Here is a 26,549-nt window from a genome sequence, read left to right as displayed (position 1 = left end):
GAGTCTGAATATAGCCGCAGGTGAACTTTCGCGCATTTTCGTAAAAAAAGTGTTATTAGCATTCATTTTTTAACGTTAAATATTAATTATTTAATATTAAAAAAAAAGAAATTAATTTAATAAAAATAACGTATAACTTCTTACGCGCGTACATAAGTACACGCATCCTTTTTTTTAGTACGCAATGTGTAGTACAAATTTATACCAAACGTTTCATCCATTAGATCACCATAAGATTAATAAAAAGAATAGGAAATTAAATAACGGATCCCCATTCAGTTACAACATAATAACATTTACAGTGAATTTATAATTTGTAATCCTTATCGTTCTATGGATTACATTCGAATACACATTGTGGAAGACAATGATATGTACTAATTCCCAATTTCTGGAATTTTCTAGATTAAATCGTTATTTGTTCCACAGATACACTATACAGTCATTGACAGAATAATCCGATTCAATCTGATTAATAATTTGGTACAAAAATTACGTTTGAAATAAAAGTCTTAAATTTTGTTCTCTTTTTATTGATAAATCAAATCGATTCATTCGTATTCGACACGGTAAACACAAAAACAAAAATATAGGGTGTAACAAAAGTCGTGTTCAATCCAGAAGGCACGGAAACGTTAAACTTATATCATAATTAAAATTCTATTAAAATTCCGTTATTAAATTTCTATTAAAATGCTATCAATATGGGAACCCTGTATTTATTTTCTAGAAGTTTTCGCCATCATTCGAAGTATAGACTTGTTTAAAACACGACTAATTCCCGTATTCAGTGTAGGTATGCATTTTACCATTACAAAGTTTCGAATATACTGTTTTTTGTAGTGGCCGATGATTTTATTCCTTAAACTTTAATATTACGATAGCAGTTTTGAAAATTATTTAAACTGAACTTGAAAATTGATTCGATAAAACAAAGCATCATTTTGAAATTGTTTACGTGTTGCATGTTGAAGCGTTTATTATTTTTCTTTTTCTATGTTCATTGAGTTGAAACTTATTGATTAGTTGAGGGCAGTTAATCTCTATAATATTTTATTACCAAATATGGTTTATATTTCTAGATAACATTGCTAAGTATCGGATCGAACAAGATTTTTGTTACATACGACATATTTTAGTTTTATTACAATATTATAATACAAAATATCTATATGTCAGCATTTAATACAAGTAACATACTAAAATTTTTGAACACTTTATATGTGTTGTATAATTTGCCATTTCAAAAAAAGCGCTCTATAAAATATCAATTAATTAATTAATTTCTTAATAATTTAATATACGTTCAAATTTGAGGTAAGATGAGGTTATCAATAAGAATTTTTTTTTAAAATAGGCACGTCAGCGACACGTCCAGTGCGCAAAATACAATAAGTATCATATAATAATAAAAAGGTTTTGTGTATTTATTTATACGAGTAAAATCGCCTTAGAGTAAACAATGGTAACATTTCATCGAAATTTAGTTATCTCCCGAAAACGATTACTGACACGACAAGGAAGTGAGCCCGACATGAAATTGGAGGAAAACGAGGCTTGTGGAGAGTATTAAGCGGTAGGCAGCGGCTTGGCTCTGCCCTTGGCATTGCTGAGGTCCATGTGCGACGGTAGCCACTCACCATCAGGTGGGCCGTATGCTCGTCTGCCTAAAAAGGCAATAAAAAAAAAAGAAAAAAAAAAATATTGTCGATGCACGGACATCGACGATCGCGCGGCGCGGGCGCCGGGAGGAGGACAGCGGCGCGGGCGCCGGGAGGAGGACAGCGGCGCGGGGTAGCGGATTGACACCGGCTTCGTCACTTCGTGCAGCAACGCCGCCCGCGACACTTACTTGTTTATCTTGTTTTACTCTTTTTATAAACTTACCAAATACTACAGTCCACTCTTTTATTTTATACATCACCGGTCTACCCCAGAGCAGTTCGAAACATGGTCCTTTAGTTTTGTCAGCTTAAAACTCACCGGAATAAAACCTGTACAACAAACTGTCGGCGTTGGTTGGCCATTTAAAAACGAACGGACGTTTTACTGTTCACTACGTTGAAGCTGCAAGGAGTCGTGAATATTGGACTTCGGAATATTGGACGGATTGCATACCTGAGTGAGTTCGTTCCAATCAGACAACCTTTATTCCCTCATATTTTTGCCGTTTAGCGCATTCAATTTTTTACCTAATTTTCGCCTCAATTTGCCAAAATAAAAACTACCCTCATCTTACAATCAAAATTCATTCTTATTCTTTAATTCTTATTTAATTATTCTTATTATTTCTGTTTATTTTGCTTATTATAATACATTATGAGCCAACATTCTGAGGATTTAGATACTCTTATTAAGCGACGAGGTGCAATTAAAGCCAAACTTACTATTTTCAGAATTAATATTAAACCTCTTAGTAGTTTTTCTAGCTTGACCGACTTACAACGTTTTGAGTTGGAAGGACTCTTGAAACTCCAAGCACTCTTGAACACAATTTGGAACTTGTTAAGTCGTTTAAGAATTACTTAAGTTTTCTTAAAATTATGTAAAAATATTTGTATATTTAAATGTATTATATAAAATTTATTTTGTACTTTTGTTACTATTTTAAGTTTAAGATAGTTGTACAACTTTTCAAATAACTTAAAGGTTATACCGTTACAATAGTATGTATTTAAGTTAGGCCATGTTCTCACTGATTTTTAAGTCTTACTAAACACTAAATGCAATCAATAAGTAAAAATATTTTTTTTTTTCTTATTGCTAAGATGTATGGATAAGTGGACTTGTTCGCGACTCACCTGGTATTAAGTGACCACCGGAGTTCATCGACATCAACCGACCAGTAATTACGCATATTACAATTCTAGGGTCCGCAGACTAAAGCACATAAGTCAAAAAACTCTACTTTACAGGAATTAAAAAAAACTATTTAGAATCTTATACATTAACAAACTTAATAATGTTTATTTGAATTATATAAGTCTATAACACTAACTTATTATTAAAATTAAATATTTTAAAGTAAATGTGATTATTTAATCTTTAGATGACTTAAGTTATAAGGAACACAATAATAGTATGAGTTAAGTGAAAAAGATCAACAATTAAGATATATATTATAATAATATAAGTCATAAATATAAATAACAACTCAATGTTTAATTAAAATTCTACTTCTTCATCGAGTTCTAAAATATCTGGATCAGTATTTCGTAAAGTTTCCAACGTGGGAAGACTTACGTAAAATTCATGGAAAATATCCGGTATTAAAGGGAGCAGCGAAATTAAATCATTTTTTTTCTCGATGGATATGGGTAATGACTGTATAGATATTATAGGAATATGATCAGGAACACTGGACCCTCTTCTTTTATAGTTAAAGGTAGAAAAAGGCGAACCTATATTCAGGGTGTCTTTATAAGTGAGAATGCCAAATTCTTGCTCATAGCGTAGCCATCTTTTTTCCAGCCATTTAAACTGCCGCCCATCGGTATCTTTATTTCTTAAAACTAAAGCACTTTTGAGGAGGGATGAAAAGTCATAAAAGTCTGTATTTTTCATTTCAACAACCTTAAACTTTTTGCTGCTAGACCGGATCAACTGTATCCAATCATGTGGATGAAATACCTGTAATTCCGTTTTCTTCTTTTTTTTTTCTATGATGCCATGATCGGTATCTACTTCTAAATGGCTATGGCCAGGTATCATAAATTTGTGGTCAATTGTTTTGATAGCTCGATGTTTTTGCAATACCCAAGTAAACATACAACTGACATGGGAATTCCTATTTTGCCCACCGCATGTATCCGAGTAAAAAATTATATGTTTCGTATTATCAGATACGGATGTTTCTAAGTGCTTGTAAATACAAGAAGCGATTTGGTTAGCTCCCCGAGCTGCTACCGCCTCGTGCCACACATAGCAAACAGCTTTACCAGTTTTGTTGTCGTGGACAGTTAAATTGAACGTCCATAATTGCCGTTTATAAAAGGCTACAGAAGAACTTAGAGCTGGTGTTGGCAAACACTGCTGTAAATCAAATGTGTACACCTGTAACGTGTCATCATTCTTGCACATTAGCGTGTCAGCTCGTTTCATGTCATAGGCTTGATCAGCTAGCGTTTTGTGGTTATCATGTTGAAGTATGAGATCTATTTTAACAGATTCCTCTTGACACAACTGTATCTGCATCTTAAACTTGTCACAAGTGTAACAAGTATCGACACGCGGTTTTTTAAATGAAAGTCCTAATTTGTGAAATTCCTGACTATAGATTTTGATTGAAGGTGGATTATTCCGATCTTGACAAAATAACTCAAACATCTTTTGCATTGTTAAGTGAGATGGCAAATACTTCTTTGATGTAGACTTTCTCGTATAGTGACTTTCGTATGATGGAAATGACATGATATGTGTCTTAATTTCTAGGCGTTTTTCGTTTGATATCTTATGCTTAGGAATTGTTTTCCCTCGCATGTCATCAGTTTGAGTACCCCCTATGGATGATCTCCTTTTCATAGCAACTGTCTTTATAAAATTGTCACTTTCATCTAACGTTTTCATTAAACATCCTCGGCAGACAGGTTCACGTTTACCATGCACAGTAAAAAAGTATTTATATGTCTTCATTCTAAGCTTTTGCTTTTCAGGTTCAATAGCTCGTATTCTTTGCGTAGATTTATCTTTAATTTCCATTAAAGACGCCATGTATGCAGATCTTTTTGCATATGACCCCATTTGCCAATATTCTGTAAATATGGCATGCCTATCAATTAGTGGTATACGTTCTTTACATTTCATTCTGCAAACAGGTAGCTCTTTCATAGTGCGATCTGATATACATTTTCCTTTTAATGTTTTGTATGCCTGTCCTAAGTTACGTTTTAATTTTTTTTCTCTTTTTATAGTACGTATACTCTTTTTTGGAGACACATTAAGATTAATTGAAATTTCATCACAAGTACTTGAACTTGATGTGGTTGAAAGTCTCGGTAATTCATAACATGGATCTCGTACAGAATCATCACTAGAGAAGTCAAGTACAGGATGGTATGTTAAACTACTGACTTGACCTGATGATGTCGACGGTATAGGATCGTCTACCACTAGGTTCTCTGTGTTCAAAATCGACTGTTGATTTACATTTTCTAAAAAAGGACAAGACAATCATCTATTTATAATGATATAATATTGATATAATTACGTAATTTGCAAATCATAATTTTGAAGATATGTGAAAATATACCTTCATTGCTTTCCAGATGAGTGGATAACGCCATTTCAACTAATTTCTTGCATCTTTGAATATTCATCTTAAATAATTAAAATATTTAAGCACTCACACACAACTAACTAACACAACTAACCAACAAACTGTGCACAATCGACAACATTAGTAAATTAAAACCACTTACCGAAGTATTGTTTACGTTATAAATATTTTTAAGTAACTACTTTCTCTAAAGAAATGTTACATTTTGATGTTCTTTATAACATAAGTCAGACTTCTTACGTTAATAACTTTGTACTTATGGTGTTCCTTAGAACATAAGTCCAGTTATGTTTTTTAGTTCGTTTGACTATATTAGGATTTGATAAGGTTGATACAGAACGCCGCTTGAATACACCATGAAATACTTGAGTTTGATTTATGTGCTTTAGTCAGATTGTGTGTTGAGCAAAATGTAAACCGATGATGTAATAAAAAATAAACTGAAAATTTTGACTTATGTGCTTTAGTCTGCCGACCCTAGAATTTTTGCCAGTGGTATTTTCGTGTGATCGTCTGTGAGTTTTGGCCGCACCGGGGTCGCAGTAGCGAGCGACACACTCAAAATTAGCATCGATGAGCAAGCGTGAGTATCGCCCACCACCATGCTCGTCCTATAGTTGTTCGGCAGAACACTTCAATAAACAAAAGCGTTAAGATACGTCTTTGTTTATTGAACTTTATCTCGATGGAGAAACAATAGCTAGGGACGGCGCGTGGAACACATCCGCGTTATATAGGGGAATACCCGTGTTATACGAGGGACTGAAATCGCGTAATATGAACATGCGGTATAAGAGTACTGTGTTGTAAGGGGGATTGGGATTACTGTATTTGATTTCAAAAACCCTGTATCGATTTCCTTGAATTCGATTCAGTAGAGTTGAGGCAATTGACATGAGACAACTTCTCCCCGTTACAGTTGCTTGGCGATCGTATTGTTCTACGATGTTTTGATAAGCATTTAATTCTTATTCGGTGTACTAGTTTTTACAACCCTGTTTTTGTTGGAAATTTGTCTTTAAGAAACCTTTCTAGAAATAACGGTTGGGTAGTTCTTACCACGGTCAATAGAAGGCGCTATAGTTAAAACTTGCTAACAGACTCGTAAGATTCGATTATTGGATTTTACCTCTTTATTAAACCGTATGTATAACTGTGTAAATAGTTGTGAGTTAAAAAAAAATTTACTTAATCTATATAAATTTAAAACAGTTTAAAAATAAATTTAATATTCGAAAAATACGTGATGTAAAAAGTTTGCACTAAAAATATAGGAGTGTGCGTAGTAAATAGTCATTTATAAAAATTGCGCGATTTATAATCTGAGGTAGTTCTAACATGGCACCGGAAGATGTGAAACACATTCATTTTCAAATTTCCTTCAATAATATCATCTTAAAACGTCAACGTTTCTATTAACAATATAATTCTGTTAACACGCATGTATATAAAAATAAAAATACTTTTAAAAAGTAAAAAAAAAATATGGTAAAATTCATTTTAATCGTGACGATATATTTTACGTAATCGGTAGCATCGAGTACCTGTGTATGTATTGTCAATACATCGATTTATTGCTTTTGCATTTTGCGAAGTCTTATACGTGATTTTCAAAATGATTGTACATATAGTGTGTTTAAATAGTATCGAATCGGTGATCTCGCGATTAATAACCATTTAAAAACTTATATCGAGAAATCGGTTACATTGAGTTGTCGCAGTATTATCCTTAATATAAATACGAGATATTAACATATTAAAATGTGCTCTTGTATTACAACGCCACTGTTCCCATAACATGCAAATAAGACTTCTGCGGATTATTACAAGTACTAAGGATAAAAAAATCGTCACGATTAAAATTTCGTCGGAACCGATTTTAATTAAATTAATTCGGCAGCGACCTTTTATTATTACATAATGTAATGTACTAAATTATATCTTAAACTAATAGCGGTGAGGTGTGTTGTCGTGTGGACGTATTCAGTTTTGTTTGTTTGTCGAATCTTTCTCGCGGTAGTTCGGGTTGTAGGCCGGACCTGCAAGAGCTCGGTTCTGATAATCATTTCAATACCTTCACGGATGCCGACACATTAAACACTTTTTTTTCTACCTATGCTGATAGCCTTGTAGGTGACGTGTAGGTGAGCTCACGGGGCTCAAACCGGGATTGTGCCTAACACTGGGCCTAGCAAGAGCAATGTTTCGCAGAATCTACGACCAGTTCGGAAACGCGACTCACTGAGAAGATCCGGCGAGAAACTAAATGGGCTTTGAACACTATTGAGTTAACGACATACAGATATAGCAATACATAAAGGATTTTGAAGATCGGACGGCCGATGGGGCGGAAAGATCCTCGAGCGGAGACCACGTACTGGCAAGCGCAGAGTGGGACAGCCACTTACCAGATGGGACCTGGTGAGAATCGCTGGGTCACGTTTGGATGCAGGTGGCATTGGACCGGCCGCACTGGATATCAGTCAGAGAGGCCTATGTTCAGCAGTGGACATGATTTTTTTTATTGCCCTTGTAGGCAGACGAGCATACGGCCCACCTGATGGTGAGTGGTTACCGTCGTCCATGGACTTCAGCAATGCCAGGGGCAGAGCCAAGCCGCTGCCTACCGCTTAATACTCTCCGCAAGCCTCGTTTGAAGAAGGACATGTCATAACGCTTGAGAAACACCGTGGAGGGGAGCTCATTCCATAGCCGGATGGTACGCGGCAAAAAAGACCTCACGGAAACGCACTGTGGATGACCGCAGTGGCTCCAGGTTGAATAGATGAGCTCTAGGCTGAGGTGATGATGATGAAAGCACTTATTGAACAAGTGCAATAGTGACTGTGGTGAATTTAAAATGGATAACTTACTCGGTTCGCAGTCCGGCGTGGCGGGTTCAGGCGCCGTGGCCGCGGAGTACGGGCTGGCCGGTCTCGGCTGGAAGCAAATTGTTATTTCTAATACGCTTTAATTGAAGCTAATTACGCATGTTAGTGAAGAAATCTTTGAAACATTTGAACGTGATTTTGACTCCTTTCAAAAGGTCGGATTAGCTCGAAATTAAGCGTACTTATCAAAGACTGATGACAATTCAATATATTAAACAGTTAGTATTACTTGTAATCTATGTTAATAACTTAAAAACGTAAAACATTGATATCTTATACTATTTTACAATTTTTTCTGTGTATTTCCTAAGTGCCTGCTACAAAGGCTATTATTAACAAGGAATCCCTTGATCTTGCTCGATATGATTTTCAGAAATCTGTAATACCATCACGTTCAAAGTTCTCGATGCTCAGAAAGAACACCAAACGTTAATGGCATATGGCATAACGCTAAATTTTACCCCCCACTTCTTTTACGTACAAAGTGAAAATAGTTTTTGTATTATAGAATGTTAAGGAGCCATTTAAATCCCTATTTTGAAACATTATTTATTGGTGCTGCACTTGTATTGGTCTTACCGTGATGTTATATAGCCTATAGCGTTCCTCAATAAATGGGCTTATCTAACACTGAAACAATTTTTCAAATCGGACCAGTAGTTCCTGAGATTAGCGCGTTCAAACAAACAAACTCTTCAGCTTTATAACATTATTAGTATAAATGGTGTAAGTTAACGGTCGGCTTACATAAGGCACGTTGGCTCCCTGCGGCAGCAGCGGGATGGTGACCGGGTCTGGCGCCGGGCCGGCGTGACCAGTGAAACCAAAATCACCAGCCTTCAACAACGTCGTCCCAGCTGTGGGCACGGTGAACTTTGGTCCTTCACTCCCTGGGTACGGGGAACTATTTGGGTACGGCACGTTAGGAACTGGCTGTGATGCTGGCATATTGGCGTTGGGGTACGGTACGTTGTTAGGGTAGGGCTGGTTGGAAGCTGGGAAAGGTTGGTTAGCACCAGGGTACGGCTGGTTTGCGCCTGGGTATGGTTGATTGGCACCAGGGTAAGGCTGATTAGCACCGGGGTAGGGTTGAATTGCACCGGGGTAGGGTTGATTTGCACCAGGGTATGGAGCATTGTTACCCGGATACTGAGGTACATTCGGATACGAGTTGGGTAAAGGTTGGTTCGTAACAGGAGGTGGTGGGTAACAAGTATTTTGAGGTATATCTTGGATTTTAGGTAACTGGTCTTGTAAGGGATTCCCTACATCATCTTGGAAGCCAACTAGTGGTATAGTTCCGATGGTGATATAGCACAAATCTGACTCATCCTCGTGGCAGCTTGGAACTGTGATGTTGACCTGGAAAAAGTAGTATACTTTATGCTGGTTATTGTATTTCGATACATTAGAAAGAGAAACAATGGAATCAGATAGAAAGTGTTCTCAGTCCAAAGGTTAGCAAGCCTTAGAAGCCCTATGTGCTTCTTGGCCCTGAGTGTTTCAATCGCCGGCTGGCACAACATTGCCTTGTTCTGAGTTAAATTAGGTCACTATTTCAAGGGATTAGAAAATCCTAAGTTGAGATCAGAGGATCCTCCACTTATACGTGTCCCAGACCGTCTATGATCCTGAAACTGATGGTGGTGGGGCGGTATTTGAAACATAAATCTTGATTGTATTAAATAAGCTTTAAAAACGTCAGTAACGTCAATCATCATTGAAAACAGAAATGCCTGGGTTGGATAGGCTATAAAATCATTTTTTTATTGCTGTGATGGTGCTGATGGGAGCGTTCGCGGCCAGCCTGGTTAATGGTGAGTGGATGAGTGAAACGCCACAATCTGCCTTGATGCATATGGTTTGAGCCCACAAATGTATTCTATACGGACCGGTTGGTTTTGCGATGGCTATGAGGGTCTTGAAGGGATGTGCTGAGTGAGATGAGACGTGATGTGACTAGGAGATGTAGGGAAATGGTAGTGCAAGGTGAAGGGGGAAAAGGTCGACCGAAGAACACATGGATGGAGTGTGTAAATAACGATATGAGAGAAAAAGAAGAGAGTGTTGAGATGATGGCTGATAGAAGAGAATGGAATAAAAAAAAATACTGTGCCGACCCCACCTAGTGGGATAAGATGGAGATAAAGAAGAAGAAGATGAGGGTCTTGAAGGAAAGCAAAATTTAGGCACTCCTATTAATTAATAAGGTTATGAAAGAATACTGGTACAGGTCGTATACGCTGGACCCATCTTTAAGATCCTATCGTGGTGTGTATTGAAAAGTACTCACCTTAAATTTATAATTGATATCGATGAACCGACAGCTATCCAAGTTAGGTACGTCTATCGTGGGCACCAACATCTCAACGACCCAATTCCTCGAGCTGTTCCCGGGCACCGGGCCCTTCTTTAATTCAGCGATGTCCTCTTCCCGGTGGCGGGAGTCCGGCTCCATTTCAGCTCTGAAGGTCGTCTCCTGAAATTTATTTGTCATAGTTATAGTTGGGGTCACGTTGACAGGCGAAGTTTAGTCGCGAACGAAATTCGTATATGACGTATACTGCGAAAACATTACGTCCGCAGGTAGGTTTCGAGCTAGCGTGGTTTCCCGGGACACTATCGGTAACACCTGGGCGGCCTGACGGGCCATACCGACACGCCTGACGTTCCAGATGTTTCGCCTCGAAAGCTCCATCGGTCGGGCGTCCTTGGAGTTAGCCGCGCGTCTGGTTGCAATGCTGACCGCGGTAGCCACCTTACCCTGCCCGGGTTCTGACCGTGGGAGAGACCGTACGCTTGGGCCAGAGTGTGGGGGAGTCGTTTAGTGGGTAGGGCCCTAAATACTTCATCTTTGGGTCAGCGATTTGCGCCCAATATATAATAATTTGGTACTCATTTGCCTAGGAGCAGATATTAGATCTATAGATATAATAAGTACACATATAAAATTGGTCATTATTTACAAAAGTCAAATTTGAATTTAGACAAACTGATTTTCAGAGATACTACTAACCCTTGTGAGCATAAAAACGATCTCCTCAATTTCCACATTGCTGTTATTGGTACAGCTGACTTCGATGGGCATCATCTGCCCGGGGCAGAATCCTGAAACTGGCAACTTGACCAGGGTCGTTGCGGAGCCTGAACTGACGCACCAACAGCAAAAGCTTTGTTGAAAGTCGAAAGCTATTGGCTCCTGAAAAGTCTTGTGCTTTAGTAACAAGCTATGGCCTTATCTATAGTGGAACATTGGATATTACAGAGTACGAAGAAACGTATCGTGCTGCCAGGCTCTTATATACTTTTGGGACTTTTGAAGCTCGCGATTTAGTCATTATAAACTTTGATACCAAAACGAAATAAGACACATGAGCAATACAGGCTGAATACTATCATCTGCCTTAAGACATGAGACCGAAATCTAATTGCATACCTTTAAAAAGTAACGGCTTTTTACCTCACTCAGAATCAGCTACAGTTGCCGTACTGATTATGGGTCAAAATTTTTCGTTTAGTTCCATTCTTAGATATGAACAGAACAATATTTTAAAATATCAATCTTTTGACAGCATCGGTAACGGTAGCTTGTAGGCATCTTTGTTGACAGCCGAGCATGCGGCTCACTTGATGATGTGTAGTAACCATCGTTCACGAATATCAGTAATCCCAGAGGCACAGCCAAGTTGCTGCCTATCGTTGAGCACTCTCCGCAGACCTCATTTCACATGTCATAGCGATCAGGAAGCACCGTTCATCCCAAAGTCGGTAAAAATACATCTTTAAACGCACCGTCCATCAACACAGTGGTTCTAGACAGTGTAGATGAACTCTGTTGTGGCGGCGGGCGGTGCCATGGTTAGAACCACATGAGGGGATCATCTCAAGGAGGATTTACTAATATTTTATCTAAAAGGAAAAGTTTTACTGTAACACTTGTGATATTGTGAGATGGAGGTGAGTGAGGTTATCATCATCCTGACTATTTCCGCCCCGAACCATTCTCACTTTCCGTGTAAAGAGTGACGGCTGTTACACTACATTGTTACACACACTTTTCTTGGATTACATTGACCAACATGTCTCTAGTACTTACACGGACGGAAGGAATTAAATTCAAGTCAACGGGAGCTACAATCCTGAACAAAGCCATCTTCTCTTGGTCCAACTTAAAAGCTCGGTCCACAACTATCTTGATTTGGTACCGAATATGGCCATCGGAGTCCTCGAACGATGAGGGACAGTTGACAGGGATCGGACATTCGAAGGAGAACACGTGGTGACCCGGTTGTAAATGATGGTCGCCTAAAATACATTACCTCTATATTTATTTACTGATTATACTTTTGTTATAAAAGTGTAAAAATGCCGTTTTATACAAAAAAAATACAAACGCTTTTTGTGTTTCCTTATCTTCACATGTCACAACAGCTTCCGAAGATATTTTTACTTCGGAAACTGTTGGAATTGCTGATTGGCGTGTAGGGACTACGATGTGTAGCTTTTCTGAAGGTTTTGTAATGTTGCAAGAGTCTGCCTTCCGTGCAAGGTACATAACTAATAATATAGACTCTACTTCACAGAGAAATAATGACGAAGATCGATTGACGAGTCTACGTTGTTCAATAGACATTTGTTGTATGATGCGTCAATGCCTAAAGGACTTATGTACCGCGAATTAAGCAATCTTTAATGCGATTCAAAGTACAAAACCCGTTAAGTCCATTATGAAATATATTTACATGTAATTGTAATCATAAGGTATTTGAAATTTCAAATTATCGATTTGTTCCGTTGTTGTTTCTATCTGTAGATATGTATCATCATGTATATCTGCTGCTTTGATCATCATGCAAAAATCAATTTGGACACAAAACTTATTAGTGGACTTTGAAAAGTGTGTATCACATACTCTACCACGAAGATAGTAACCGAAGTGTTGCGTTTTGGTAACTGAGCGCGGACTGTATTTATTGTTTAACGATATTTATTTTACTCTTATATGACAAATTAAAGATTTAATGTAAGAGAAATCATCGATCTACGATCGATGAGAGAAATATAAAATTGATGCGTTGCTTTTGGCGGCTGGATTTGAAAGAGACTTGGTGTCATGGCGGACGTCGCTCGCGCTGACATTTTGACGTTCAGAAACTGAACACGGAAATAAAACTAAAGGTTTGCTATCGGTTATTACTCTTACCGCTGTCACTTCCAGCGAGGTATATCTTCTGCCTGATGTATTCCTCGTAAGACTCGTGTGTGACTGTGTAATGAACGTCGCGGTCCCCCTCGCGTCTGCTGTGCTGAGTTGTCCAATGTATCTTACAGAAGCCCTTAATTTTTACGTATATACCTGCAAGATTGTATGAGTTTTTTTTCGAATTCAAAATAGATTCTCTTGTGATACATGCACTGATTTGCGCGCGCTTTTTTATACGCTGGCAGACTTGCGGATACTGTCGTCACTGCAGCTATTAAAAGCATGGACACATTTCTTTATTATTCGCGTTGCATTTTCTATTATAATCTTAAAGTGCCGATTATTGAACGCATTTTCTAAATTGATTGAAAAGTGTATACTTTTCGACTACGTTTAAGATATTATAATGTAATATACCTGTTTTAAAACTGAAACGAACGCGACCGTAGTAAATTTGAACGTTCAGTGTCATCAGATAGAGTAGTTTATAATAATAATAATAAATGTTACGTTCAACTGGGACCGATCTATTATCACGGATAGGTATATTGTTGCCAATAAGCCTGATATTGTAATAATAGATCAGTGTTGGTTGATATCACCATTTCTCATGAGGTGAAGGCAGAAAAGGACAAATAAATAAAATATTTAGACCATTCCCACGAGACAACCGCCATGTGGCATGATGATTCAACCATCATTGTTCCAATAGTTGTGTCGGTTCGCGGTTTAATAGCGAAGAGTTTCGATCAACATCTTTAACTTTCTAGACTTCGATGGACTTTTCTGCTTTTTTTTTTTTTTTTTTTTTTTTCCACAGGAGAAAATCGCCGGATCCCCACCCGCGCGGCAGGTGGGGTATGTGGGAGTTGAACCTCACTAAAAACTCCTGCCGCTCACAACCGGCGCCCTACCTCGGACCGGGCCGGAGCCCAGTCGGGGCTATTGAAACGGCGGGACAGGGTTGACGCAGAGCACATTACATCCATCCCACCGTCCCACGGACGCCGGACCGGTGGCCGCCAGCGAAACGACCACCGGTTCCCTCGTTCAGCGGGCCGAGAGCCCGCTTTGATGGCGCCGCGTTACACCTTCCCCCAGAGCGGTCGGGGGAACGCGGTCTACCATCACCCGGCTTCCTATTGTGGGTGAGCGTGCAGAGCACGCCACCCCTCGTCTGGGTCCCTCCCCGCACAAAACGGGTGGGACCCCTAGCTCTTAGGGGGCCAGGTCACGGATACGACCCCGGTCCCGACCCCCTGCTCGGCGGCGGCGGGTTTCTGCGTAGTGAGGAGAGCTTTCCCTCACTCGCCCCGCCGCCTCCTTCTGCGAGATGGTGCACTCGCAGAAGTCGAGCATAGCCTTCCATGACTCATCGCTGCCAAGCATCGACGCCACGACGCCAGGCAGCGACAAGTCAGGTCCTATCTTTGCGACCAGGACACGGCGCTGCACCTCCCAAGCGGGGCAGACAGCGAGCGTATGCTCCGCCGTGTCCAGGTCGTGTCCACAATGGTGACACCTCGTCGTCGGCTCAGCCCCTATCCGGCGCAGGTACTTCCCGAAGCATCCGTGCCCGGTCAGCACCTGCACCAGACGAAAGGTGAGACGTCCCTCGCCACGATTCACCCAGTCATCAAAGACCGGGTAAACCGCCTCGACGGTCCGTAGCCCCCACGTGGGGTTGGCCAATCGCCTCGACCACGACTCGAGCACGGACCGCCGAGAATGGGCCTTCCGCGCCCGCAGCTCACTCTCGGGGACACGCGCCACGCCCCGAGCACGAAGCTCGCTGCGCCACCGATAGTCGGCAGCGAGCGACTCCGCCTCCAGCTCCCATGGCGGCGTCCCCGCCAAAACACACGCCGCCTCGAAGGAGACGGTGCGATATCCGCGGATGACCCTGATGGCAACGGTGCGCTGCGGCCGGCGCAGGAACCGAGCCATAGTGGCCCGGTTGCGCGGCTCAGCCCACACAGGTGCACCGTACAGGGCCATCGATCGCACCACCCCCGCGTAGAGACGGCGCACAACCTGATCCGGTCCCCCAATATTCGGGAGCAGCCGGCTCAAAGAACCGACCGTCCCCATCAATCGGGGGACCAGCTCCGCAAAGTGAGCACGAAAGGCCCACCGGCTGTCCAACACGAGGCCGAGGTACTTCAACTGCACCCCGACCCCTATCCGGACGCCTCCAACCACGATGTGGGTGTCAACGGGTGGCGCCCTCCGTGGCCCGTGAAACCACAGAGCCTCGGATTTATTGAGCGCCACGTCGAGACCCAGCCTCCTTATCCTTCCGACGACGAGGGCCACTCCCGCTGTGGCGAGACGGGCAGACTCCCTAAAATCATCCCCCCGGGCCACGACCAACGTGTCGTCCGCGTAACAAATAACGCGGAGGCCCGGGAGGAGGGCGCCCCTCAGCACCCAGTCGTACCCGATATTCCACAAGAGGGGGCCGAGAACCGACCCCTGCGGAACACCACGCACGACCGGAAAACGATGAAGGGTCCCACCGTACCCGGTACATACGACCGACCTGGCCCCCAAATAGGACCCAACCAGCCGGCGGAGGTAGAGGGGCACTCCATGCCTCTCCAGTGCCCCCCCTATCACGGTCCAGGGCAGAGTGTTAAATGCGTTGGCGATGTCAAGAGACACCGCCAGCGCCACCCCACCCCGAGAAACGGCCTCGTCCGAGAGGGACCGCACGCGAAGAATTGCATCCACGGTCGAACGGCCCTCCCGGAAGCCGTACTGCTCCGCCGACAGGTCAGGCCCCACCCCGACCAGGTGCCGAACGATGCGGGCAGCCAGAATACGTTCCAGCAGTTTTCCCGCCTCGTCCAGCAGCACGATAGGACGATACCCGGCGGCTGTATCCACCGGGCGCCCCTCCTTCCTCAACAACACAAGTCTACCCGTCCGCCAGAGCGACGGAAACCGTCCCGACTCCAAGCAGCCATTATATAGCTCAAGGAGCCGGTCCCCCAGGGCACCGAGGGCCAAGGCCAATACCCGGCCGTGGACTCCGTCCGGGCCGGGGGCCGTGTCTTTCGCAGTCATCTTGACCACGGCCACCCGGAGCTCTGCCTCGGTAATACGGGGCACCTCAGCAGGAGCTTGGCCGTCGACGGTGTCAGACGGCCCGCCCATAGCGGGAGGGACAAAACCCTCCCGCTCCAGCGGGAACAACGCCGAAACGATGTCCCGCAGCTGCTGGGGCTGGAGACGCTCAGTCATAGAGGGGGCCCACGGGCGCAACTTGCCGCGTACCAATTTGTATGGGCTCCCCCACGGATCCACTTCGAGCGCCTCCAAGAGTCTCTCCATGTTCTGCTCCTTGGCCCGCCTGATGGCCAGCCGCAGGGCGTCCTTCGCAGCGCGATATTCGCGGTGCAGCCGAGCTTCCTCCTCCGCGAACGCGACGGGCTCGTCGCGCCGCAGGCGGCGGCGACGGCGGTGTCTAGTGCACCGGCGGCTCGCCCGAATGGAGACCGCACGCAGTCTTGCAATTTCGGGCGACCACCAGGGCGACTGTCACCGTCCAGAGTGCCGAGAGCCGACCCGGGGCATCGAAGCATCACATATTCGGTGCATCGCGCCCCGGAACCATTCGGCCTCGGTTTCCACATCAACAGGTTGTGGGCGCTTGGGCGCCCACGCCGCCACCATAGAGGCCTCCACCAGGAGCTCCCTGTTCAGGAGCTTCAGTGCCCACCTAGGGAATGACCGGGATGCACTCTGCGGGGGGTCAACCCCGCGGGCACCTGCAGCCGGCGTCGGCGCAGGGGCAGAAAGATCGTACCGGATATACCGGTGATCGGACAACGATTCCGCCCCCACCACCACTCTCCAGCCGAGGATGCGCCGTGCGACGGGCGAGCTCGCGAACGTCAGGTCCACGATAGACTCGCCCGTCCACCGCACGCAAGTCGCGATCGAGCCCCTATTAACGATACAGAGACCGACCGCGACCGCCCACTCCTCCAGCAGCCTACCACGAGCGTCCGTGAATGGGGAACCCCAAGCGACAGACTTCGCATTGAAGTCCCCCGCCAGTATCACTGAACGGGGAGCGAGGTGACGAGCGATCACCTCTAGCCCGTCCAGGAACCGCTCGAACTCGACGGTAGGCCGATTCGGAGAAAAGTACACCCCGATCACGACGATATTTTCTAACTGTACCGCGACGATCCCGGGGCCCCTGGTTACCATCGCCAGGGGGGGGGACCATCGCGGTTCTTCTGATATGTATGGCCGCCAAGCCATCAACGTCCCCAAACCAACAGTCATCCGCTGGGGGAACGAAGTATGGCTCGGCGACCACAGCCACGTCAATTGACCACTCCGCCATGGTCTGGAGCAACATGTCCTGAGCCCCAGCGGAGTGGTTCAAGTTTCCCTGCAGGAAGCGATAGGTGTGATCCATTAAGGCTGAACCACATCCATCGCTCCCTCCCCTACTCCATTGCCCCCGCTATCGGGCGCGAACGCCTCAGCGGGGGACAAAGTGCCGGCCGGTGCTCCCCCGGCCAACCGCTTCTTTTGACGCCGCTTAGCTTGGCGGCGCCGATTTCGTTCAGCATTCTTGCTGGCCGGAGGGCAGGCCTTGCCCCCCCCCGGCCCGGTGGTCAGCCTTGCGCCCGGCCGCCGCACATAATAAGCAATGCGGCGCAGCCGAGCACACGGCCGCCTTGTGTCCCGGCTGACCACAGCGAAAGCACAATCCGCTGCGGTCAACCGCACTCGCGCATTTTGCGAGGCAGTGCCCAGTGCTGAAGCATCTGAGGCACCGCCAGGCGCGTGGTTCGAGAAGGCGCACGCGGGCCGCTATCCAGCCCACGCGCAACCTGCCCGGTTCCCCCGACGGTCTCCCGGGCGGAGGAGCAGCCAAGGAGGTGGCCGCCTCTACCGGGCAACGCACCCAAACAGAGCCAGCCCCGGTATAACCGAGGCGCAGCTCGCCTACAGTTATATTCTCCAGGGCGCAGTTGCCCCGGGCGGCAATAGCCGCCGCCACCTCATCCTTAGTGGTGCAGTCGTCCAGGCCGGTCACTCTCAATTCAGCCATTTTGACCGGCCTGTGCACCCGAACCTCCTCCTCAGGCAGAACCGTACGGAGCTTCGCCGCCAGACGCTCCGCGATGCCGGAACTATCGGCACCGGGACACTCTAGTAGCTTGGCCCCATTGGCCGTCAGCCTACAGCGGAGGCCCTCCCCCGCCCCGATCTCGTCCAGATCAATAGCCGCGCGCGCCCGGGAGACTACATCTCCGTATGACACGCCCTTGGCCTCGGCGGCCGGCAGCAGCGTTAAGACCACTGCCGCCGACCGCGGCGCGCGCGACGACTTCTTCTTCGTCTTCTTTTTCTTGTTGGCGGCCACAGGCGCTCGACCCTGTTGGGGAGCAGCCTGAGACGCCGCAGTGGCCGGTGCTCCACCCACTTGGGGAGCTGTCGGTACGGCCCTCTTGGCACCCCGCCGGGCCACCACATTCCACCCCTCGTCCATGTTAGACGGGGGGGGGGCAGCGGACGGGGTTGAGGCGCTTGCGATGTGCACTTCGCGTTAGCGCCGCCCCCCCGCTTGGCTCTGTCTCGCCCCGGGCCCGCCCTAGTGGCTGGAGCCTGTACGGGGGTGGAGCGGGTCACTGCAGCACCCGACACCGCGGCATGTGTAGACGCAGGCCGTTCAGCGTCACTAGCGACAATACGTTTCGCTTCGAGAGCCGCCAGCCCGCCACCCAGCCTTTCCATTACAGCCTGGACGGTGCGATCGATAATCTCGTCCAGGCTGTAGCAATTCGGTTCCGGCAGGCCCCCGATCCGTGGCCCCGCGGATCCCTGCTGCCGCTCGACGGCCGTCGCCTCCCTAGACCGCGGCGACGGGAGACGCGAACGCCGCTGTACCGCGCGCGATGGTGGCAGCACGGGCCACGGGTCGCCAGCCGCCGCCGAGGGACAGGGACCCCGAGGGACCCCGGAGACCAGCGGCGACACCGCCGGCACAAATGCCGGAGGAGTCCGCGACCCAGCGGCACGTGGCAACGCGGGCGACGACCTCGTCGCGGCTACCCGCTTGGTAGCAGCAACCTTGCCATCGGGCCGCTGCTGCGCCTGTAGCTGTGCTCGGAGCCTCAAATTCTCCGCCATCAGCTGCACCACCTGGTCATTGGCGGAAGCAACCGAAGGCAGAACCTTCGAGACTCGCGAGACGACTTCCCGCAGCCTGCGGCCAGCAGCTTTGGTTTTGGCACTGGTCGCCGCATACGACTTGACGGTCTTCATGGCCCTGCCTATGACCAAGGCAGGGTCCCGGAGACCGCCCTCCTCCTCTTCTGTCGTCCGCCCGTCCAGCGAGGCGACAGACATCGACGCCGATGACGGCGCCGGTGACGGTGCGCCCTTCCCCCGAGCGGGTCTCCCTTTAGGGGGCGGCATCTCCTCCGCGGCAGAGGCCGAATCGGAGACTACCACCACTTTCTCCGGTGGGGCATCCGTGTCAGAGGACGACGTTTGCCCCTCCCCTTCGCGGGAAGAAACTCCCCTCGACTTTCTCTTCCGCCTAACTTTCCCTTTCGGGCCAGCCGCCTCACAGTCGCTGACGAGCGCAGAGCGCGTCGAGCCAGCGCTGGCACACCTCGGTTCGACGGGTTTTTCGCTGCCCGTCGCACAGCCCCCTTCATCGTGGCATGCTTTGCCCCCCCCAGAATACGTGGGGCAGCATGCTCCCACCGAGGTGGAAGCACGGAGGGATTCTCCACCTAGAGTGGTACCCTCCTGGGGTAATTTTTTCGTTAAGTCTGCCATCATTTATTTATTCCTTTATTATTTAACCAGGGGTCGGTCCCCTGGGACGGCCCTCACGACTGGACACCCTCCAGCCACTCATCCCATCACCGGGCACGTCACAGGCTTAGGATTAGGGCATTTTTTATAGAGGTTTGCATCCTCGCGGCCCCTACTAGGCAGCGGCCCCCGCCCCCCACCAAGTGGGGATTACGGTATGGGACAACCCTTGGGACTAGACTCCCTCCAGCCATTCATCCCATCGTCAGGTGTCAAAAACTTGGGATTGGGGCATTTTTTATAGAGGTTCGCATCCTCACGGCTCCTGCTAGGCAGCAGCCCCCGTCCCCTACTCGGTAGGGATTGCGGTGTGCTTCTTCGAAGCCACGCCGGTAAACCGGTACCCCCCTTTGGGGGGCCTTCCCCTGTAGCCGCCAAGAGGCAGCCGGGGACATGGCAACCAGCGACCGGAAGGGAGTGCCCTCCGGTTCACTTCTCATCCACGTGGGGTCTACCATTACTGACAGACCCACACGTCTGACCACGGTGTGGCCACGCCGGCGTACCGGTACCCTCCTCTGGAGGGCCTTCCCCTTTAGCAGCCAAAGAGCTGCCGGGGACATGGCCTAGCATCCAAGAGGGCTCCAGAAGGGAGCCCTCTCCCGCTTCACACACACTTTGTCCAGCAAAGGTGGGAAACGGGAACACGGTGTGCAGTCTTCTTTGTTCACGGCACCCCTGTGCAGACAACGCTGATCCACGGTATCGGGGTGCACGCTTAAGCCCCACCGCCGCGACAAGGCGAGACCACGTTCGGTGGGGGACTTTTCTGCTTATCATGTTCTTTGTTGAATAAACGTTTTTCTGGCACTACTCCCGCGCACGAGTACAATTATAATTTAAGAATCCGTAACAAAACCTTGAATCTGATATGCGTTAGATTTGCTTTTGTAATGGAAATAGCTAGCAAGATACTAAGCTATTACCTTTTTTTTTTTTTTATTAAACTTTTACCTATTACGTTGCGAAAAATATTTCCTAGACGATTTAACTAGGTTTGTAGGATTCGATAATGGGGAGATATGTATATATATATATTGCTTAGATGGGTGGACGAGCTCACAGCCCACCTGGTGTTAAGTGGTTACTGGAGCCCGTAGACATCCACAACGTAAATGCGCCACCCACCTTGAGAATAAGTTCTAAGGTCTCAAGTATAGTTACAACGGCTGCCCCACCCTTCAAACCGAAACGCATTACTGCTTCACGGCAGAAATAGGCAGAGTGGTGGTACCCTCCCGCGCGGACTCACAAGAGGTCCTACCACCAGTAAAAACCAAGCGGGTGAAATTGCTCGGTAGACCAACGATCATTTGAAGTTCCATTTCTTTTTAATTAAATCACATCATGTTATATCTAACTCAACTGCCCTCGTATCAGGTAAGGCCCTCTGACCCAAAACGAAATAAGGAATATAGTGGTGCATGTTGAGCACTTTGGATCTAAACCAGCCAACCATGGATGTCAAAACTACCTTAACTTTAGGTTAACAGACATTCAGACACAGACATTCATTTTTATTTTTTGTTTTGTTATTATTATTATTATTTCAGTTTTATTCCGAAATTGTAGTTATTGTTTTTATAGAAGGAAATCGTAAAGTTTATGTTTGCATATATATTTTTTTTTCTCTATAGTAACAAATTCAAATGTAGCTGGACAAATAATTTAGAACGTTTTATTCGAATTCACCAAACTTTGATTAATTAAATCATACGAATGTGAAGTGCGCCAAGTAAAAAAACAATGTAATTAATTTTAACCTAATATGAAGAGTTAGTAGTATGTTCACGGCGTTTAATTAAAACTATAAGCGGTGTGATATAACCCTATCCGTTTTTAATATTCCATGTATTCATTCATTCCAAGAGAGATAAAGTTTCATTCTTCTAAGAAAACGTCGTAGGTATAGTGAACTATAGTAACTCTTATGTAACGACACTATCGTTTTGAATCCTTTTTGTTTAATTTTGTTTATTTTTGTCGCGTCAGAAAAATAATGAATATCAATTGTTTAACTGTCCAACTTGCAATTCAAGTCGGGCCTTCCCTGCCACTTTTTTCTACCAAACGGCTTCGGCTTGTGCGTGCCGAGAATCCTAAAGAGTTGTTTTTATCAAAATACAATTTCTCAGCTCATTAGATCCTTTAAAACGATTTTATTTTTTCCAAATCAACGACATTTACTTTTTTTTGGGGAACATGCTGAACATTTGAAATAGCCTGATACGTCGCAAAATGCTTGACAGGGTTTTTGAGCATTATAGATGCCAGCTATCTGTTTAGACGAGTAATTCTTCTGGCTAATATATATTATTGCTTCTTTTGTATATTTATCACAAATTTTATTCCGCACATTTTTATTTTGCTGTGCTTAAAATATAACCTACAAACCTTCGATTAATAGTACTATTATTGATCGAAGCTACAAACGCAAAGACAGTCTATACATATATGTATGAAAAAATAGATACAGCCTTCTTAATTATGTCACCGACCAGTAAGTAGTAATACTAGGATTACTAGGTTCAGATGTAAGTATAAAGTTAATCTATTTATTTTTTAGCCAATCATGTGTATTAACAAATATACCGCTAGTACAGAAAAGTTTTGCGATAACGAGAGAAATACAAAAAATCATGCAATTAGTTATACTTGTTAGTTTGACAAAATTATCTTTTTAAATAGCCGTTCGTAATTTTATGACCACCGTCGTATAAAAATTTATGTTCAAAATATCGTAAGTACAATTCAGGCACCTGTCATATATTTCGGGTTCTATGATAGTTATCGCTACAAGCTACATTTAAACCATTCTTTCTAATGATCCATCAGCTACTACTCAGTCATAATCCGTTCATAGTAACACACCTTATGAGGTATATTGAGGTACATTCATTAGGTGGGCAATGTCAATTGAATTAATGAGATTGTACTGTTTATGGTCGTAAGCTTCTCTTTCAACTGTAACAAAAATCGACCACGCCATTCAAACAAAAGGCACGTCTCTATATTTATAAAACGTGTTTAATTGGTCGAGCCGCGACCAATTAAACACGTTTGTATGTAGTTTAGCCCATGTGGATGGTACAAAGTCAAGGTTGTTGTTTTATTGATGCTTATTTTAATAGATTGTTTATTTTTTCGAGTCTGGGCGCAGTGTGGCCTTGACTTTTGTTACTATCGGGAACGCCTCAACCATTGGATGAATGCTGAAGTTTTTTTTTGGATCGAGTATTGTACGTTTTTCGGCAAGTGTACCTGGCGTGAATTAATTAAGCTTGTGGTTAATAAATACAATGTGAATGAATTCACAGGAGGCTAAAGTCATTGTATATTGGTATCCTACACTTCAAACTGTAAGGCTTGAGCTTTGCGTATTAATTAGGGAGGTGATAAAACAAACCAATGCAGCCCTGTGATACCACTTTTAAATAATTATTTGTATTTTTTTCAATTTGCCTTTTTTATTAAATTATGACATACGCACAATATTTTTTACTTTATTGTTTAGATGGGTGGACGAGCTCACGGCCCACCTGGTGTTAAGTGGTTACTGAAACCCATAGGTATCTACCGTGTAAATGCCGCTGCCACCCGCCTTGAGATGGGAGTTTTAAGGCCTCCATTTTTACAGTACTAATAAATGTTACCTAGTACCCATAACATATACTTTACTATATACTATGATTTTAACTTAACTTTTATAATTTCTTTAACTATTTAGTTAAAGAAATTATGTAGTAAGAGTTGACAGCATTGATAGGTTTTTTAGTATAATATGTTTAGTACGTTATTGTGGAAATGATTGGTGGAATGGTTTATAGGTAGTTAGTTAGTTCTCATTCTTTCTACACCACACTTCAGATTACAATTACACTTGTCCGGAGCTTATAATTTAAGTTAATCTTAATATGATTCTTTTTTATTTATTTTTTATAGCTAGATTGGTGGACGAGCTCACAGCCCACCTGGTGTTAAGTGGTTACTGGAGCCCATAGACATCTACGACGTAAATGCGCCACCCACCTTGAGATATAAGTTCTAAGGTCTCAAGTATATTTACAACGGCTGCCCCACCCTTCAAACCGAAACGCATTACTGCTTCACGGCAGAAATAGGCAGGGCGGTGGTACCTACCCGCGCGGACTCACAAGAGATCCTACCACCACTAATTACGCAAATTATAATTTTGCGGGTTTGATTTTTATTACACGATGTTATTCCTTCACCGTGGAAGTCAATCGTGAACATTTGTTGAGTACGTATTTCATTAGAAAAATTGGTACCCGTCTGAGATTCGAACACCGTCATATCGCTCGACACGAATGCACCGGACGTCTTATCCCTGAGGCCACGACGAATTCTATTTAGAACAGTCTTTTATCAATTATTTTCGTATCAGTACAGTTTTATAACGTTTACAATCATTGCAGTATTTTTAAATGTGATTTTTATGAACTATCAAACATCATCTTCATGTTACCCTAATCCCACTATATGGGGGGTCAGGGCAGCATGCCCTCTTTTTATTTCAGGCCTTTCATGTGTCTTCTCTGCACTCAAGCCCTTCTCACTCATATTCTCTTTCTTACAGGCCATCCAAGTCATTTTAGAGGGCCTTCTTCTCACATTACTGACTATCAAACATTACATATAGAATAAAGCATAGATTTGTGTTGTACTTTCTTCAGTTTTAGCAAATCATACACAAGATTAAATCTCCCTTTTATGATCTAATTCCATATTAGTTATTTCCTTTTATTATTTCTGTAATTTTTAAAACTATAATATTTTCATTATCACAGAAGACTGATGTTGTTCATCATATTTTAATATTATGCTAATAATCAAATTTTGTTGTTCTTTAGACATATAAATATGAATTTTAACTATTTTACTTAACTAAATATGTAAAGCAATTTAAAAAAATTACAACAAAAGAAACACAAATAGAAATTGTATCAAAGGAAAAACATTAATTGGAATATCTTCTATTATCTAATTGGAATGTCTTAATAAATTATTTGTTAACTTCAAGTATATTTAGTTAATTTCAAGTATTTATGGTACTTAGCAGATTATTTATATTTATCCCCTGGGAGGCAGGAGTCACTAGATACAGAATACTATGACTAAACCACTAGGCCTTAGCAAAATATTTATATTGAGCTTTCATATTTAGGAGTTTAAATTACAAAAAAAAAACAATTTATACTATAGAAGCAGACTAGGAACTTCTGACCAGTTCTGATCAGACCAATAGAAGTTGTTGTGCTTCGCTGAATTAAGTTTGGTTTTCATCAATGCCATACTTTTTATTCAGGAGTGGTTGTTAACATTCCACTCAATCTTAATAATATATTTTTATCAAATTTTGTTTGTTCCCTACAGAAGTATTTTTTTATTATTTTAGAGGTAAATGTAATTTTTTTTTAATTCCTATTTTTTTTTTCAAAATGTGCGATTTTATTCAAAAAGTATGGTTGATATTATTACACAAAAACATACTGCGTGCATTTATCTGTATTAATATAAATAGCAAACGAGCACAGGGAACACCCGCTGTTAAGCCATTATCGAAGTATATGTATTTTAATATTAAGAAAATGTACATACTTATCATAAATTAATTTTACTTAAGATTTCAAAGATGCCGATAACAGATCTTAAAAACAAAAAATGATACTTTTACGGGCATTGAAGTCACTCTTATATCATGCGTATCCATGAATTTTCTGTATTAATTCTTTAAGTTTCAAATATTTTGGGGCGGTCTAAGTCTCAAGGTCTTACCGCGGAATGTTTTAACAGTTTCCTGATCAAATTCCAATCGGCCGCAAAGCCTCTGACCAGGGTAATAAACACCATTTTCACTATTTAAAATTATACGTCCATCACTGAAACCCATTATGTTTTAATACGTTTTCAAATTAATAATTAATTTTGCACATAAAATACCGCACACTCCACTTCGCCAATTAGCAAAACTGACAATGACATTGACAACAATTGACATTTGACAGTTGCGTAAAATCTATGAGCCGTAAATTCTTTGTGGGAAAAGCGTACCGCATAGTCTACGAAACTCGGAACCCTTCGGCCGGAACGCGAGCAGTGAAGTTTTGTGAATTATTTTAATTTGTTAATTTAGTATTTTCTCAGGTTTAAATATTTAATAAATAACTGTGATTTATTAACTGTTTAGCATCTGTGAAAGTCGGATTTTTCTATTAAGCCTTTAGGAAATATGTTGTCAACTGTCGTCGTTGTGGATTGAACTCAAACTGCAGTATAGGAAGCACTTATTTATTCCACACGTACC

The 26,549-nt window shown here is 43.8% G+C and overlaps 1 protein-coding gene across 2 annotated transcripts; it reads right to left on the bottom strand.

The window, feature by feature from the left end:
* Positions 1 to 517: 517 nt before the first annotated feature.
* Positions 518 to 26,230, bottom strand: LOC101737945 (arrestin domain-containing protein 17). Of its 2 annotated transcripts, XR_009975901.1 has the most exons (9): positions 26,021 to 26,230; positions 13,370 to 13,522; positions 12,263 to 12,471; positions 11,183 to 11,365; positions 10,460 to 10,645; positions 8,914 to 9,528; positions 8,149 to 8,215; positions 5,752 to 7,314; positions 518 to 2,866 (listed from the first exon to the last, which is right to left on the bottom strand). XR_009975901.1 is itself a non-coding variant. In XM_012689783.4 (8 exons), the coding sequence occupies exons 1-8, from the start codon at positions 26,133 to 26,135 to the stop codon at positions 7,259 to 7,261; spliced, it is 1,584 nt and encodes a 527-aa protein (XP_012545237.2). In that variant the 5' UTR covers positions 26,136 to 26,230; the 3' UTR covers positions 518 to 7,258. The 2 variants fall into 2 exon arrangements, 1 of the variants encoding a protein (XP_012545237.2); XM_012689783.4 differs by having other exon boundaries at positions 518 to 7,314.
* Positions 26,231 to 26,549: the final 319 nt, after the last annotated feature.

This window comes from Bombyx mori, chromosome 21 (genome assembly GCF_030269925.1).
Source record: "Bombyx mori chromosome 21, ASM3026992v2".
In the NCBI taxonomy this organism is placed as follows: domain Eukaryota; kingdom Metazoa; phylum Arthropoda; class Insecta; order Lepidoptera; family Bombycidae; genus Bombyx; species Bombyx mori.
This window is presented reverse-complemented; position numbering and strand designations above follow the sequence as displayed.

Excerpts from the sequence above, each read along its gene's own strand:
- LOC101737945 (XM_012689783.4), bottom strand. The coding sequence starts at position 26,135 with ATGGGTTTCAGTGATGGACGTATAATTTTAAATAGTGAAAATGGTGTT. Across the intron at positions 11,366-12,262 it reads ATTTAATTCCTTCCGTCCGT|GAGCCAATAGCTTTCGACTT; the intron begins GTAAGTACTAGA and ends AAGACTTTTCAG. Across the intron at positions 9,529-10,459 it reads ATATCAATTATAAATTTAAG|GTCAACATCACAGTTCCAAG; the intron begins GTGAGTACTTTT and ends TACTTTTTCCAG.